The sequence below is a fragment of the Ornithorhynchus anatinus genome, chromosome 5 (assembly GCF_004115215.2).
Source record: "Ornithorhynchus anatinus isolate Pmale09 chromosome 5, mOrnAna1.pri.v4, whole genome shotgun sequence".
Taxonomy (NCBI): Eukaryota; Metazoa; Chordata; class Mammalia; order Monotremata; family Ornithorhynchidae; genus Ornithorhynchus; species Ornithorhynchus anatinus.
The window spans coordinates 8,288,968-8,306,020 of NC_041732.1; the positions used below are offsets into that span (position 1 = coordinate 8,288,968).

General features: G+C 47.2%; 1 protein-coding gene across 2 annotated transcripts in view; it reads right to left on the reverse strand.

Moving 5' to 3' along the window:
- Positions 1-17,053, reverse strand: part of ITGA11 (integrin subunit alpha 11) — a 198,807-nt gene that overhangs the window by 127,513 nt on the left and 54,241 nt on the right. Inside the window, exon 1 of one of the 2 annotated variants that reach the window (XM_029066653.2) lies at positions 7,938-8,119. The exons of the other annotated variant lie outside the window; for it this stretch is intronic. Within the exon in view, the coding sequence (XP_028922486.1) occupies positions 7,938-7,992 (55 nt within the window). The 5' untranslated portion in view covers positions 7,993-8,119. Of the gene's footprint in view, positions 1-7,937; positions 8,120-17,053 lie in introns of those variants that run through there. 2 annotated transcript variants of the gene reach the window in all.

Genomic DNA, 17,053 nt, shown 5'->3' on the forward strand with positions numbered 1-17,053 from the left:
CAGAACTCTGTGTCTGTGATCTCTATTGTGCTGCCCTCCCCAAAGTGTTTAGTACAGTGTACTGCACATGGTAAGCGCTTAGTAAATACCACTGATCCATGGATTGATTGATGGGTATCGCCTGGAGCTTCCATCATTCCCAGCTGAGAAAAGGTGGTTGGGAAGGATGGGAAACTGGTGGTCCAAATACACGGATGGGAAGACGGGTGTGGAATTCAATCAGTCAATAGTATTTATTCAGCATTTATTTTTTATGGTATTTGTTAAGAGTTTACCATATGCCAGGCACTTTACTAAGCTTTGGGGTAGGTAGATATGGGCTAATCAGATTGGCCACAGTCCATGTACCACAAGGGGCTCACAGTTCTAATCCCCATTTTACAGATGAGGTCCCCAAGGCACAGAGAAATTAAGTGATTTACTGAGTCACTTCACTTCTGTGGGCCTCAGTTCCCTCATCTGTAAAGTGGGGATTAAGACTGTGAGCTCCATATGGGACAGGAGACTGTTTCCAGCACCAATTGCTTGTATCTATCCCAGAGCTTAGTACAGTACCTGCCACCTGATAACCACTTAACAAATACCATTTATAAAAAATAAAAAGGGATCAACTCTACTGTAATAAAGTCAGGCCTGGATCTCAGCACCTTCTCCGCCACAGCTAGTGTTTGGCCAGGGGCGGCAGCTGAAATATGAGCGCTCAAATTCCACGCCTGCTCTTTGGCTCGCAGCTGGGCCAGACCTGACCGTCTCAGATGTTTTCCTTTGGATTTTAAAGGCTTTACTGGGTCTGAACTCCCGATCCCCCAGAGAACAGGCCCAGGATGTGGTTGCCACTTGCTACCAGTCTCCAGACGAGGAACGGTGCCCTGAAGAACTCTCCCTCTTCACGGCTCAGTAGGCTTGACCCGGAGCTGGCGGGAGTCCGTCGTCGGACTTTTGGCCGGGGGCTTGGAACCTGGCACGATTTCACGGCCAAGGCAAGGAGTGCCAGATGTGATGTCGGTGGCGAATGCTCGATTATTTGGCATCACACCACTTCCTCCAGCAACTCCTGTGAAGACCCGGGTCTAGGAGTCAGAAGGATCTAAATTCTAATCCCGAGCCTGCCACATGTCTGCTGGGTGACCTTAGGCAAGTCGCTTCACTTCTCTGGGTCTCAGTTACCTCATCTATAAAATGTGAGCCCCATGTGGGACAGGGACTGTGTCCAATCTGACTTGTTTCTACCTCAGTGCTTGGCACATAGTAAGTTCATTCATTCAATAGTATTTATTGAGCGCTTACTATGTGCAGAGCACTGTACTAAGCGCTTGGGATGAACAAGTCGGCAACAGATAGAGACAGTCCCTGCCGTTTGACGGGCTTACGGTCTAATCGGGGGAGACGGACAGACGAGAACAATGGCAATAAATAGAGTCAAGGGGAAGAACATCTCGTAAAAACAATGGCAACTAAATAGAATCGAGGCGATGTACAATTCATTAACAAAATAAATAGGGTAACGAAAATATATACAGTTGAGCGGACGAGTACAGTGCTGTGGGGATGGGAAGGGAGAGGTGGAGGAGCAGAGGGAAAAGGGGAAAAAGAGGGTTTAGCTGCGGAGAGGTAAAGGGGGGATGGCAGAGGGAGTAGAGGGAGAAGAGGAGCTCAGTCTGGGAAGGCCTCTTGGAGGAGGTGAGTTTTAAGTAGGGTTTTGAAGAGGGAAAGAGAATCAGTTTGGCGGAGGTGAGGAGGGAGGGCGTTCCGGGACCGCGGGAGGACGCGACCCGGGGGTCGACAGCGGGATGGGTGAGACCGAGGGACGGCGAGGAGGTGAGCGGCGGAGGAGCGGAGCGTGCGGGGTGGGCGGTAGAAAGAGAGAAGGGAGGAGAGGTAGGAAGGGGCGAGGTGACGGAGAGCCTCGAAGCCTAGAGTGAGGAGTTTTTGTTTGGAGCGGAGGTCGATAGGCAACCACTGGAGTTCTTTAAGAAGGGGAGTGACATGCCCAGATCGTTTCTTAAGGAAGATGAGCCGGGCAGCGGAGTGAAGAATAGACCGGAGCGCGGCGAGAGAGGAGGAAGGGAGGTCAGAGAGAAGGCCGACACAGTAGTCTAGCCGGGATATAACGAGAGCCCGTAACAGTAAGGTAGCCGTTTGGGTGGAGAGGAAAGGGCGGATCTTGGCGATATTGTAGAGGTGAAACTGGCAGGTCTCGGTAACGGATAGGATGTGTGGGGTGAACGAGAGAGACGAGTCAAGGATGACACCGAGATCGCGGGCCCGAGAGACGGGAAGGACGGTCGTGCCATCGACGGTGATAGAGATGTCTGGGAGAGGACCGGGTTTGGGAGGGAAGATGAGGAGCTCAGTGTTGCTCATGTTGAGTTTTAGGTGGCGGGCCAACATCCAGGTGGAGACGTCCCAGAGGCAGGAGGAGATGCGAGCCCGAAGGGAGGGGGAGAGGACAGGGGCGGAGATGTAGATCTGCGTGTCATCTGCGTAGAGATGGTAGTCAAAGCCGTGAGAGCGAATGAGTTCACCGAGGGAGTGAGTGTAAATGGAGAACAGAAGAGGGCCAAGAACTGACCCTTGAGGAACTCCAACAGTTAAAGGATGGGAGGGGGAGGAGGCTCCAGCGAAGGAGACCGAGAATGACCAGCCAGAGAGGTAAGAGGAGAACCAGGAGAGGACAGAGTGCTTAGCAAGTACCAAAATTATTTTTAAGAGCCTCACAGTCCTGGGGCTTTAGCATCAAGAACTTGCTTGAAGGACTTTTTAATAGCATTTGTAAAATGCTTATTATGTGTCAGGCACTGTACTAAGCACTGGGGTAGATACAAGCTAATCAGGATGGACACAGTCCCTGTCTCACATGGGGCTCCAGTCAATCCCCATTTTACAGATAAGGTAACTGAGTCCCAGAGAAGTGAAGTGACATGCTTGAGGTCACACAGCAGACAAGGAGTGGAGCAGTGATTAGAACCCAGGTCCTTCTGACTCCCAAGCCCATGCTCTATCCAGGAGGCCGTGCTGCTTCTGATCAGACTTGATCAGAGTGACCACTTATGCGCTCTCATCCCAACCCTGGAGGCTCAAGAAGTTAATGTCTTTCCAAAAGACACTCAGGAATGATGACAAAGGAAGGAAGCAGGGTCGGCTAGTGGAAAGAGCGTGGAAATGGGAGCCAGAGGACCTGGGTTCTATTCCTGGCTCTGCCATGTACCTGCTGTGTGACCTTGGGTAAGTCACTTTACTCCTCTAGGACTCAGTTCCATCATCTGTAAAATGGCAAGTCACCTCTTCTCTTCTCCCGCCTACTAAGACTGTGAACCTCACGTGGCATCTGATCACCTCCTACTCCCTCCTCAAATCTGGGATCCCTTCTTATGTGGAAGTTCAGCCTTCATGTCTTTTTAAACCTGCAGTTATGAGCCATGTTGGGAATACTGCTGATTGGCGGGCTCCAGTAGGATTGGTGACTGCAGTGTGTTTGCTCAGATAGAAGTGGTGTGGTCTAGTGGAAAGAGAATGGGCCTAGGAGTCAGTGGACCTGGGTTCTAATCTTGGCTCTTCCACTTCATTCATTCATTCAGGTGTATTTATTGAGCACTTATTGTGAGCAGAGCATTGGACTAAGCACTCGGGAGAGTACAGTAAACAATAAACAGACACATTCTCTGCCTGCCCTGTGACCTTGGGCAAGTCACTTCACTTCCTGGAGCTCCATTTCCTCATTTGTAAATTGAGGATTCAATATACATTCTCTTTCCCCCTTCTAATACCATGAGTCCCATGTGAGAAAGAGACTGTGCCTGACCTGATTATCTTGAATCTACCCCAGTACTTAATACAGTACAGTGTAGGTGCTTAACAAATACCACAGTTAGCATTATTGAAGCAACATGGATGCTAAACTCCTGCTATGGATTTGTGCTTTGGGAGTCCTGGAGACCTGAGACTTTTTTTTTTAATTGTGTTTAACATTTACTGTGTACTAGGCACTGTACTAAGTGCTGGGGTAAATACAAGCTAATCAGGTTGGCTACAGCCCCAAACGGGGCTCCTAGTCAATCCCCATTTTACAGATGAGGGAACTGAGGCCCAGACAAGTGAACTGACTTGCCCAAGATCATACAGCATTCAAGCAGTGGATCCAGGATTAGTACCCAGGTCCTTCTGACTCCCAGACCTGTGCCCTATCCACTATGCCACTCTACTTCTCAGCCTGTTGCCTCGGCTTGTTCCAGCTGAGGTTTTGCAACGGCCTTCAAACCTCGGCAAATATCTGGGGCCCGAAAGGACAACATTTCCAAAAAATTCAGCCTCTCCCAGAACCTGACCCCACTTGTGGTGGCCGGCTTCAAGGTTTTACCTTCCTACTGCCAAAATGCCTCTATCCACAATGCTATTTGAGTCACCCGGAATCAAGAAGCCAAGCACAGGCCCTTTCTCAAAGTCCAGTTCACTCAAATTCCCAAGAGTACCATAATAACAATAATAACTATAATAACAATGGTGTGTGTTAAACAGTTACTATGTGCCAAGCACTGAACTAAGCAATGGATTATCCATAAGATAGAACAGGCACACTCCTTGCCCCTCATTTGGCTCACAGTCAATCAACTGTATTTATAGTACTAAGTGCTTGGGAGAGTAGAAGACAGCAGAATTTTGACCATCAGTCATATTTTACTCTCCCAAGCACTTATTACAGTGTTTTGCACCCAGTGCGTGCTCAGTAAATACAAATGACTGATTGATTGGCTAACAGGAAAGGAAGCCTCGTACACCCCAACATGGACCCTAGAGCTTGGGCTCTGTTCTGATGGAGTCTTTGCCCAAACAAGTTAATAAAAGTGAAATTTCAGACCAAGCACAGGGTAGAAGAATAGAGAAACCTGGGTTTAATGGTTTAATACCTTAATACCAGCCCTGGTTCACTGTAGAACTTAGGCAAATTACTTAACCTCTTTGGGTCTCAGTTTCCTCATCTGTAAAATGGGGAAACATCCCTCACCCCCATCCCACCCAAGCCTTCTGAACACTCAGGAATGGTGACCAGGGAGAGAAACTGCATGGCCTAATGGAATGAGCATGGTCCTGGGAGTCAAAGGACTTGGTTCTAATCCCAGTTCCATCATGAACCTGCTTGTGTGTCCTTAGGCAAGTCATTTCACTTCTCCGTGCCTCAGTTCCCTCATCTGCAAAATGGGCATTCAATGCCTGTTCTCCCATCTACTAAGACGATGAGTCCCATATGGCACCTGATTATCTTCTATCTATGCCGGCACTTAGTAAAGTACTTGGTTATATCGTAAGTGCTTAACCAATACCACAATTACCATTATTATTATTACATCACTTCCAAGAGTGGCAGGATGAGACAAGAGGCTGTTTGCATTTTTGGAACTCTCAGAGGCCCCTTCAGGTTTGTTAACAGGTGATATGAAACCCTGAGAACTGCCCCCCTCTCCCAGGCACTCCTGGCAGGGACAAGCAAATTAAGTCCAGGGGCTTGGGTCCCCCCACTGCACAGAAATGTTAAGGGGCATTGACCCCCCCACAGCTCTGTGAATCGAATTTCCAGACTCGCCCAACCCGCATCCCTCACAGGACCTGAGAGGTTCCAGTCAGGACTGAAAAGGCCCAAAATGTTGGCTCTCAGAAGGCCTTTCGCTCCCAGTCTCTGCCTTCCCTAAAATCTCCCATGGTGATAGTAAAAAGTTGGCTCTTCTTCCAGGGAGAATCTTTTAATCAATCAATCAATGGTATTTATTGAACATTTACTGTCTGCAGAGTACTGTGCTAAATGCTTGGGAGAGTACCAAACAACAGAGTTGGTAGACATATCCCCTGCTCACCACGAGCTTACATTCTAGAAGGGGAGGCAGACATTAATTACGGGTGTGAACGTAAGGGCTGTGAGACAGGGTGAATAGCAAATGCCCAAAGGGAGATGATGCAATTTCTGCCCTTGGAGAGTTTAAACACCCAACTATATCCCTCTGGGGGGTCTGAGCACATAACTTCCCCCAAGAAAGGGGAAAAGACCTCTTCTGTTATACTGCACTTTCCCAAGCACTTATTCTGTCTACCGACCCTGTTATATTGTACTCTTCCGAGCGCTTAGTACAGTGAGTGCACACAAAAAACACTCAAATACCATTGATGGGTAAATACGATTAATGGTTAAGTACAATTGATTGAGATTCTTATTAGTCCTCAAAGTCTATGAAATGCAGGTGTGGGCACCTTAGCACTGGCTCTGTTTTCACTGCTTCTTGGCATTTTGTAATTTGTGGGCAGGGAATGTGTCTTTTGTTGTGCTGCACTCTCCCAAGCTCTTAGTACAGTGTCCTGCACACAGTAAGAGCTCAATAAATACGAATTTCGTCCCTTCTCTCCAGTGAACACTGTAACCAGTTCCAAGACTGCTGAAGCATTTTGGTCTTAATGTTCACAGATCCTCAGGGGCAACTGAGCTCAATCTAAGTCCAGCATGAATCTGAATCTCCTTTCCGCCCCCCCTCCCAAACCAGGAGGGCTTTTCAGCTGAAATCACTGGCCCCAGGTTATAGTGAGAGAACAGATCTCCATCTGGGTTTAGACTGCTGGACCACAACTCTTCCCTGCCAAGGTGGGAAGACTCTCAAAGCAAGGAATACATCAAATAAAAACACCGCTCAACTACAGGAAACATACAATCGACTTTAGACCAGCTCCCGTTTGTTCAAATGGCAGAGGAAATCAAGACACCTAGCTTCAAAGTCCTGGGCAGAGGGCCGTCTGGAAACTTGTTAAGAAGCAATCTCTACGGGCAGCAGCAACAATGCCGCTTAAAATTGTCCCTGAAATGAAAACCTCTCAGTGTCTCACTTGGAACTGTGTGCAAAACGTAAACCAGTTTGTCAACGTGTAAGGCATGCACACGTGTTCCAGATTAAGCAAGGAAGAGAGGCTTTTGGTTGTGGCTTCCCAGGGATTTTTAAGTAATTGAATAATTTGAAAAAGGTGGGGTACCCTTTCCCCCTAGAGTTATTTGGGAGGCTTTCGGGGGGGATGGCGGAGTCTGGAGCTTAATACCAACCTCATAACCTGACTCCCCATCAACCCTCCATTCTCCCCATCCCACTGTTCTGCCCCAAATTTCGCCAGAGGGGAGAGCAGAACCCCTCTAGCCTCTCCCTCAAGAGAAGCTGCCGATTGATCGTCTTGGGGGCAGGGGACGGCTAACCTGTCTCGCTGGCGATCGCTGTTAGACTCGTTTGACTCTGACTGCCAGGCAAGTGTCCAACAATAAGTATAACTGCTTTTCTCCCCCCCTGAAACCCAACCCGGCTTTTGCAGCCCCGAGCTGAACCATAGGAGAGGCCAGCCCTCCCGCTTGCAAGTTTCCAGAATTTAGGACAAAACCTAGTCACCTCACTTGATCCACATTTTATCTTCCCTTGTTCCCACACCCCCAGATACCTTGTCTGAGGCTTCTTCCGGGCAGTGGGTAAGACACCAGTTTCTGGTTGAGGGTGAGGTGCCTGACACAGAGTGACATTCATCCACCCACAGAGAAATGAGCCAATCATTCCTTTGATCGGTATGCCCCTTGGGCACAGATTGCTCCTCCTGCCATCTCCGTTCTCTCTCTCCAAATTAACCAAGGGCTTCCCTCCTCTCCATCTCTCACATCCAGGCCGAGAAACATCCGCTCGGCCCCCGGACTCGAGAACTTGGGCCAGCTGACTTGGGCCCTTCCAAGAACTTCTGATTCTTCTCAAATCCTTGCTGGTGGAAGCCAAATTTTCTCTCCCCCCGCCATCCCCCTCAAACACACATCAGCCTCTAAGCACGACCCCCACCATTCGTCTTCAGATCTCGCAAATTGGATCCAGGCTTCTCAGTGGAGGAGGGGGCCTTAGAAGAGGGTCCTTGGGCGGGCAGGGGGGATGCAGACTTACCTGGCAGCAGCAGGCTGAGAGCCCAGGATACAAAGAGCTCTCTGGGGAAGTCCATGTGAATGCTGCAGCTTCCGAAGCTCCCGAAACTCCCGGTCCCTTGCCCCGACCATCCGTGAGGGGCAGTGAGCCAGAGTGGTAGCGTGCCTGAGGAAAACTTGTGCTTTTCCCCAGCGCACCCCAGCCAGCTCCCTGACAAACAGTTCGCAGGGAGGAAGTGGGAGGGACTAAGCCGAACAGGGAGGTGCTGGGGGCACTCCTCTCTGTGAGACCTCTCTCTCCCCCTCAGCAGCCCTGTCTGCACACTCTGCTGCTGTTCTCTAGTTCGAGACTACAATTTTTTTTTTTGGTATGGTACTTGTTAAGCACTTATTATGTGCCAGGCACTGTACTGAACACTGGAATCGATACAAGTAAATTGGGTTGGACACAGTTCCTGTCCCATGTGGGGTTCACAGTCTCAATCCCCATTTTACAGATGAGGCAAGAGGCCCAGAGAAGTGAAGGGACGTGCCCAAGGTCACAGAGCAGACAAGCGGCAGATCTGGGATTAGAACCCGTGACCTGACTCCCAGGTCCATGTTTTATCCACTACACCATGCAGCTTCTCGACTGAAAGCTCGTGGTGGGCAGGGAATGTGTCTGCTTATTGTTATATTGTACTCTCCCAAGTGCTTACTGCAGTGCTCTGCACATTGTAAGCACTCAATAAATATGATTGAATGGGTTGGGATAGTCACAGAGAAATCAGGTGGGACACAGTCTGTGTTCCACGTGGGGCTCACAGTCTTAATCCCCATTTACAGATGAGGGAACTGAGGCACAGCGGAGAAGTTAAGAGGCTCGTCCAAGGTCACACAACAGACAAGTGGCTGATCTGGGTTTAGAACCCAGGTCCTTCTGATTCCCAGACACTGGGATTTATCCACTAGGCCATGCAGCTTCTCTAGGAGTGGAGTCAGAGTATGGTTTAGGCCCCTGGATAAGATACAGTGGAAAGCCCGGGGCCATTTTGGAGAAACTGAAAAAGATTCAAATAACTACATGCAGTTGGGCAAATGTCTGTCATATCGGTTGATCCATCGATAGTATTCATGCAGTGCAGAACACTGTACTAAGCAGTTGGAAGAGGACAACAGAGTTAGTAGTTACCTTCTCTATCTTCATGTCTACCACCTCTCTTGTATTACAATAATAATAATAATATTGTATTTGTTAAGCGCTTACTATGTGCCAAGCACTGTTCTAAGTGCTGGGGTAGGTACAATGTTATCAGGTTGTCCCACCAGGGGCTCACAGTCTTAATCCTCATTTTACAGATGAAGTAACTGAGGTCACAGAGAAGCCAAGTGACTTATCCAAAGTCACACAACTGACAGTGGCGGAGTCGGCATTAGAACCCATGACCTCTGACTCCCAAGCCCAGGGTCTTTCCACTAAGCCACGGGATTATACGCTCCCAAGTGTTTAGTACAATGGTCTGCATTTGGTAAGTGCTCAATAAATATGACTGATTGATAGAGTCAAGGAGCTACAATATAGAGGAGGAAACAGACCCAAAAGTAAATTATAGGTAGGGGGAAGCCATCAGACTTAAAGGTTTGTACATAAGTGCTGTTGAGGTGGGGTGAACTTAGTGTATGAGAACTCAAGTGTATAAGTGACACAGTATTGGGGGGAACTAGGAGAGAGGAAAGATTAGTCAGGAAAGGCAGTTTTAGTTTGATTATCCAAGCATGGATGGTCTGAGCTAAGCAAGAGTACTTATTGAGAGCCTATACTAAATTCTTAGGAGTACAATAGAATTAGTAGAAGTAATCCCTGCCCTCAAATAGCGTGGAGTCCAGTGGGGGAGACAGACATTAAGATTTATTACAGAGAGAGGAAGTAATAGGCTATATAAGATATGCACTTAAGTTCACCAATTGCCCATTGTGTAACCTTGTACAAGTCACTTAACTTTTCTGTGCCTCAAGTACCTCACCCGTAAAATGGAGATTAAGACTATGAGCCCTATGTGGAAATTGGACTGTAACCAACCTTGTATCCACCCCAGTGTTGAGTATAGTGCCTGGCACATAGTAAGTGCTTAAATACCATTAAATAAAAAGGGCTTGGGTGCCCCTGCAGTGTTGAAGTGGCAGTTAGGAAGGAAAATACAGATAAGAAGAGGAGACATTAATCAGGGAAGGCTTCCTGGAGATGTGGTTTCAGTAGGGTTTCAAAGATGGAGAGTTATGATCTGTCAGATGTGAAGGAGGAGGGAACTCCAAGCAGGAGGGAGGAGTTGAGCAAGGGATTTGGCAGCAGGAGAGACAAGAGGAAGGCACAGTCAGTAGGTTGGTTTGACAACTATCCCTGATCTTACTCTGAGGAAAGGCGAAATGGCACCACCCTCAGACCGAGGAACTTGCCATTTTGAGCAGGGCACAACTAATGTCCAATTTGAAGGCTTTTCACCAAAAGGCAATTTCTAGCATTCGAAGCAGATTCTCTAGATAGCTGTAATTTATTTATTTATTTTAATGTCTATCTCCCCCTCGAGACTGCAAGCTCGTTGTGAGCAAGGAATGTGTCTGTTGATTGTTTTACTGTACTTTCTCAAGTGCTTAGTAAAGGGCTTTGCACACAGAAAGTGCTCAATAAATACGATTGAGTGAATGAAAGAAAGGTCCCTGGGCCCATTTATCTTGTCCATTTATTTATACTATGGTCTCTGCCCATCTAGACTGTAAGCTCATTAATGATGTAAGCTCATTAATAATAATAATAATAATAAAAAGTTGTGGTATTTAAGCATTTACCAAGTGCCAGGCACTCTACTAAGTGCTGGGGTAGATAGAAGCTAATCGGGTTGGACACAGTCCCTGTCTCACATGGGGCTAACGGTCTTATTCCCCATTTTACAGATGAGCGAGCTGAGGCCCAGAGAAGTGAGGTGACTTGCCCATGAGCCCCACAGCGCCAGAATTAGAACCTAGGTCCTTCTGACCCCCCAGGCCCGTGCTCTATCCACTAGTCCACACCGTTTCTCATTGGGGGCAGGGAGTGTGTCTGTTGATTGTAATATCAACACAGTACAGTGTTTTGCACATAGTAAGCTCTCAATAAAGATGATTGATTAATTGACTGGGCCTCTATCCCTCTGAGAGCCCTTGTCTCTTTCCATCCATCTCCATCTTCCTGTCTCTCTGCGAATCTCCGTCCGTTTGGCCTTGCAGTCTCTCCCAGTTGCTTTCCTTGGGTATGACTGAACTCTGGGCCTCCCACCATGGGTGCCCTCTTCACTGGGTCACTGGGAAAACTGCCCCCATAGTTTCCTGAGCTGGAACCCCAGATTCGCTCATCCCTAAGAATTTCCATTTAAAGCTAGAAAAGACCCAAATTTATGACTTTCTGCCTATTAGGTCTTTGAGGTCTGTCCTCTCCCAATCTGCTTCCCCTCTAATAACAACAACAACAATAATGATGTTTATTAAGTGCTCACTACATGCCAAGATAATCAGATTGGACTCAGTCCCTGCCCTACATGAGCTGAAATCAATCACTTCTGTTTATTGAGTGCTTGCTACATACAGAGCACTGTACTAAGCGCTTGGGAGAGGACAATGTAACAGAGTTGGTAGGTACATTCCCTGCCCATGGTGAGCTCGCAATCTAGAGGGAGTGACATTAATATAAATCACGGATATGCACATAAATGCTGTGGGGCTGAGGGAGGGGTGAATAAAAGAAGCAAATCAGGGCAGTGTAGAAGGGAGTGGGAACAGAGGAAATGAAGGCTTAGTCAGGGAAGGCCTCTTGGAGGAGGTGTGGCTTCAATAAAGCTTTGAAAGTGGAGAAAGTAATAGACTTTTGGATATGAAGAGGGAGGACATTCCATGCCAGACGCAGGATGTGAGCAAGTGGTCGACACTGACATAGATGAGATCAAGGTGAGTAGCTTGGCATTAGAGAAGCGAAGTGTCCGGGCTGGGTTGTACTATTGAGATGCACAATCTAAAAGAGAGAATGGGTATTTAATCCCCAGTTTACAGATGAGGAAACTGAGGAAAAGAGAAGTTAAGGATCTTGCTCAAGATCACAAAGCAGGCTAGTGGGAGACCTGGGATTAGAACTCAAATTTCCTGAGTCCACTGAGTTAAAAATCCACCCCCCATGCCTGTTGCCCCTATTCTGGACATGTTAGTGGGATAAATGTATTGCTGTTTACACTTCGGCCAAATACGAGCCCTTGTTTTACAATCTGCATTTATCAGGCCACAGCCATGAATTGCTTATACAGTGCAGATATTACAGGAAATGAGGACAGGAATCACCAAATGGAAAGATACGACAGATAAGGGAAGAATTTCTTTGAAGAGAAAACTTGATAAAGGGTAAAAAAGAAGAGAAGTACCACCCAGAAAAATCTCAAGATCAGAGAGGGAATTTTTTATATAAGCTACCTAAGCTCCTCTGAGCTCCCCAGGAACACACATGGTTGGGCTGAAAGTTCTCTGAAGAGATGTAGGAAGGTAGTGTAGCCTACTGCAAAGAGCAAGTGACAGAGTCAAGAGACCTGAGTTCTAGATCTGCTTCTGTCACTGGCCTCTGTGTGACCTTGGGAAAATAATAATTGTGGTATTTGTTAAGCATTTACTGTTCTGAGCTCAGAGATTGACTAGTTAGATTGGACACAGTCTCTGTCCCACATGGAGCTCACAATCTAAGTAGAAGGGAGAACTGGTATTTTCTCCCCATTTTACAAATGAGGAAACTAAAAAGTCACATGATTTGCCCAAGGTTATGCAACAGACAATTGGCAGAGCCAAAACTGGAACCCAGGTTCACTGACTCCCAGAACTGTGCTCTTTCTACTAGGCCTTGCTACCTCTCTGGGCCTCAGGTTCCTCATCCGTAAAATGGGGATAAGGTAGCAACCTTCCTACCGTTTAGTTCATGAGCCCCAGAGAATGGGCTCGTGAGAGGCTGGGACTGTGACTGATATACTCACCTATTAGTGGTATTTAGTGAGTGCTTGCTGTGTGCAGGGCACTGTACTAAGCATTGGATCAATCCTAACACGTAGCCAGTTAACCAATTTGGCAACTTCAACTCTGATCTTCTCCAACTCTGGGAAGGGCCAAGAGCCCACAAAGGAACAGAGAGAGAAAGATAACCTTCCACTTTCCTGAGTCCAAGAAGAGGCTGAGTTTGGTACAGGTCTCAGGGAAGGGTTGGCCTTTAAACTATAAGCTCCCAGAGGACAGGAAGCTTATGTCTTGTGAGAATCGGGCTCTGCCATGACCTTAATATGGTGCCCAGCATATATCACTGAATGCTTGGTTTGATGATGGTATTTAAGTGCTTACTAGTGTCAAGCACTTTTCTAAGTGCTTTGGTAACCTAATCAAGTTGGATGCAGTCCCTGTCCCACATGGGGCTCACAGTCTTAATCCCCACTATAAGGATGAGGTAACTGAGGGAAAGAGAAGTGACACGACTTACCCAAGGTCACAAAGCAGATAGGTGGAGCCAGAATTAGAATCCAGGTCTTTCTGACTCCCAGGCCCATGCTCTAGCCACTAGGCAATGCTGCTTCCCATTGGAGAGCAGAGACATCCTTCTCCTCTAGACTGTAAATTCGTGGGCAGAGAATGTGTCTGTTATATTGCTATAATGTACTCTCCCAAGTGCTTAGAGAAGTACTCTGCACATGGTAAGCGCTCAGTAAATACCATTGACTGATTGATTCTCAGACCAGGAAGTTTTGCCAAAGGCATGAAAGGAAGGTTTCCTGAAAGCATGAGGCTTGTGTCAATGCTTGAAAGAATGGAATAATACCGATGATAATAAAAAAAAAAAATAGTGGTATTTGTTAGGTGATTACTTAGAGTGCCAATCACTAGGTAGGTACAACACAATCAGGTCAGACACAGTCCTTGTCTCACATGAGGCTCACAGCCAAAGTGTGAGGGGGAACAAATATTGAATCCCCATTTTGCAGATGAGAAAACTGAGGTACAGAAGTGAAGCGGCTTGCCCAGGGTCACCCAGCAGGCAAGTAGCAGAGCTGGGCATAGAACCCAGGCCCCCTGACTTCCAGGCCCAAGCTCTTTCCACTAGGCCTCTCTGCTTCCCAGTGAGACAGAGTTGGGCTGGCAATCGCGGAACTAGAGTTTAATAATCATAGTAATAATTATGGAATTTAAGTACTTGCTACATGCCAAGCACTGTTCTAAGCGCTGAGGTAGATACAAGCTAATCATATTGGACACAGTCCTCTGTCCCATGTGGGGCTCACAGTTTGAATCTCCATTTTACATATGAGGTAACTGAGCAAAGAGAAGCGAAGCGACTTGCCAGGGTCACACAGCAAGCAAGTGGCGGAGTCAGGATTAGAACACACATCCTCGGACTTCCAGGCCCAGGCTCTAACCACTAGACCATACTGATCTTGCTTGTTGCAGGCAGAGCTACAGTCAGGGGATGGAAGAGACAGAACATTTTTCCTACAGGAAATTGGGCTTTTTGATCACATAAACCTGGGTCATTGGTGAACTCATTACTTCTACTGACTCCGTGTCCAGGATCGGGTCCAAACTCTATCATGGCCCAGAACAGGAAGAGGTGGGGGGAATTTGTTAATCAGACCCTTTGGAGTTCTGGAGAAATTCTCCCTGCTTCATGTACGGTCAATAATTTACTCTGATTCTACTGTTTGTAAATATTTCTAGATCTGTCTTCCCCATTAGCGTGTAAGAACCTTGAAGCGGGGAAGGTGCCTTGAGCTTCCGTTGCACTTAATCAAGTGATAATAATAATTGTGCTTCTTCTTAAGTGCTTACTATATGCCAGGCACTGTTCTAAGAGCTGGAGAAGATACAAGATAATCTGGTCAGACATAGTCACTGTCCCACACAGGGCTCACAATCAAAGTAACCTAAGCTCATGACATCCTGGGAAAGTCTGGAAACTATTCTAGCCAATGAGCGAAAGTGTAAATCACATAATAGTGATAATAAAACTCATTATTTGGGAAGCAGTTTGGCCTAGTAGATAAAACAAGAACCTAGCAGTCAGAGGACTTGATTTCTAATCCTTAACTCTTCATTATCCTTATCCTTGACTCCTTTCATCCAACCTACATATTCAATCCATCACTAAATCCTGTAGGTCCCATCATCACAACATCACTAAAATCCACCCTTTGTTCCCCATCCAAACTGCTACCATGTTTAATACAATCACTCATCCTATCCCTCCTAGATTACTGTATCAATTTCCTTGCTGACCTCCCAGCCTCCTATCTCCCCCCACTCCAGTCCAAACTTCACTCTGCTGCCTGGATCATTTTTCTACAGAAATGTCCAGGATAGATTTTCCTGCTCCTCAAAAAATTCCAGTGGTTGCCCATTCACCTCTGCATCAAACAAAACTCCTCTCCATTGGCTTTAAAGCACTCACCTTGCCCTCTCCTACCTCACCTCGCTACTCTCCTACTCCAACCCAGCATGTACACTTGGCTCTTCTAGTGCTAACCTTTTCGCTGTGAAGGTTTCTATCTCATCAAACTCACTGCCAAGCCCTCCCCCCGATCCTGTCTCTGGCCTGGAACTCCCACCCTTCCTCAAATCTGACAGACAATTGCTCTCTCCACCTTCAAAGCCTTATTGAAAGTACATCTGCTTCAAGAGGCCTTCCCTAAGCTCCCCTTTCCTTTTCTCCCACTCCCTTCTGCATCATCCTCCCTAGCTCCCTTTTACCTCCTCCTGCCCCCCGCTGCCCAGCTTCACAACACTTATGCTTATATTTGTCATTATTTTTGTTAATGTTCGCTTCCCCGCTCCTAGATTGTGAGCTCATTCTGGACAGGGAATGTGTCTGTTTATTGGTATATTGTACTCATCCAAGTGTTTAGTACACTCAGTAAATACAACTGAATGAATGAATCCTGGTTCCACCATTTGTTTGTTGCTCAAGGTCACACAAATCCCTTCACTTCTCTGTGCCTCAGTTTCTTCAACTCCAAAATGGGGATTGAGCATCTGTTCTCCTTCCAACTTTCCCTATGAGCTCCAGGTGGGATGAAGACTGTATCTATCCCACCACTTACAAAAGAGTTTAACACATAGCACTTTACAAATACCATAAAAATTGTGGTAGTTAAGGGCTTACTATATGTTAAGCACTGTGGTAGATACAAGATAATCAGACTATACAAGTCCCTGTCCCTACCGGGGCTTTGAGTCAAAGAAGGAGGGAGAACAGAAATTTAACCCCCGTTTTGGAGATGAGTAAACTGAGGCACAGAATATTTAAGTGACTTTCCCAAAGTCACACAGCAGGCAAGTGGCAGAACCTGGATTAGAACTTGGGTTTCCTGATTCCCAGTTCTGTGCTCTTCCATCTAGGACCTGCTGCTCCTCCCTTGGCTTCCTTCCAAGAGCTACAAAGGCCACCAACCACTCAGGGTAAATGACCCCACCATGGAGTGCATCTGCTCCTAGAAAGGTGTAGACCACCAAAGCCTTAGCCATGTTTACCAGCAATGTTAAGGCTCTTACTGCAAGGTCCGTTGCCATGCAGGAGTGAAGGAGAGGCAGACAGACTGGAGTCACAGAGAGTGGAACTTGCCCTACACTGTAGAAATGTGCTGAGCCCTTCCATGACCATGAACAACACTGCAAGGTTTTATAAGTAGAAGAGAGGGAGGAAGGGAGAAAAAAAGGGAAGGAGGGAAGAAGGGAGAGAGGGAGATGGGGGAGGAAGGAAGGAGGGAGGGAAGAAGGATGAGTAGGAGGGAAGAAGGGGAGGAAGGAAGGGTAGAAGGGAAGAAGGGAAGGAAGGGTAGAAGGGAAGATGGGTAGGAGGGAAAGGTAGGAGGGAAGAACGGTAGGAAGGAAGGGTAGGAGGGAAGAAGGATAGGAAGGAAAGGAAGGAAGGAAAGGAGGGAGGAGAGTGAGGAAGGGAAGATAGGAGGAAGGGAAGATGGGAGGCTGAGACTCTGGAGTGGTAAGAACACCCAGAGTGGCAGTTTGGCTGGCATCTTATCTCTGTCTTTCCAGCACTGCTTTAATTGTGTCCAGGCTGGCCTAAGGAAGCCAGTCGAGGCTCCAGTCTTGCAGGAGACCGAC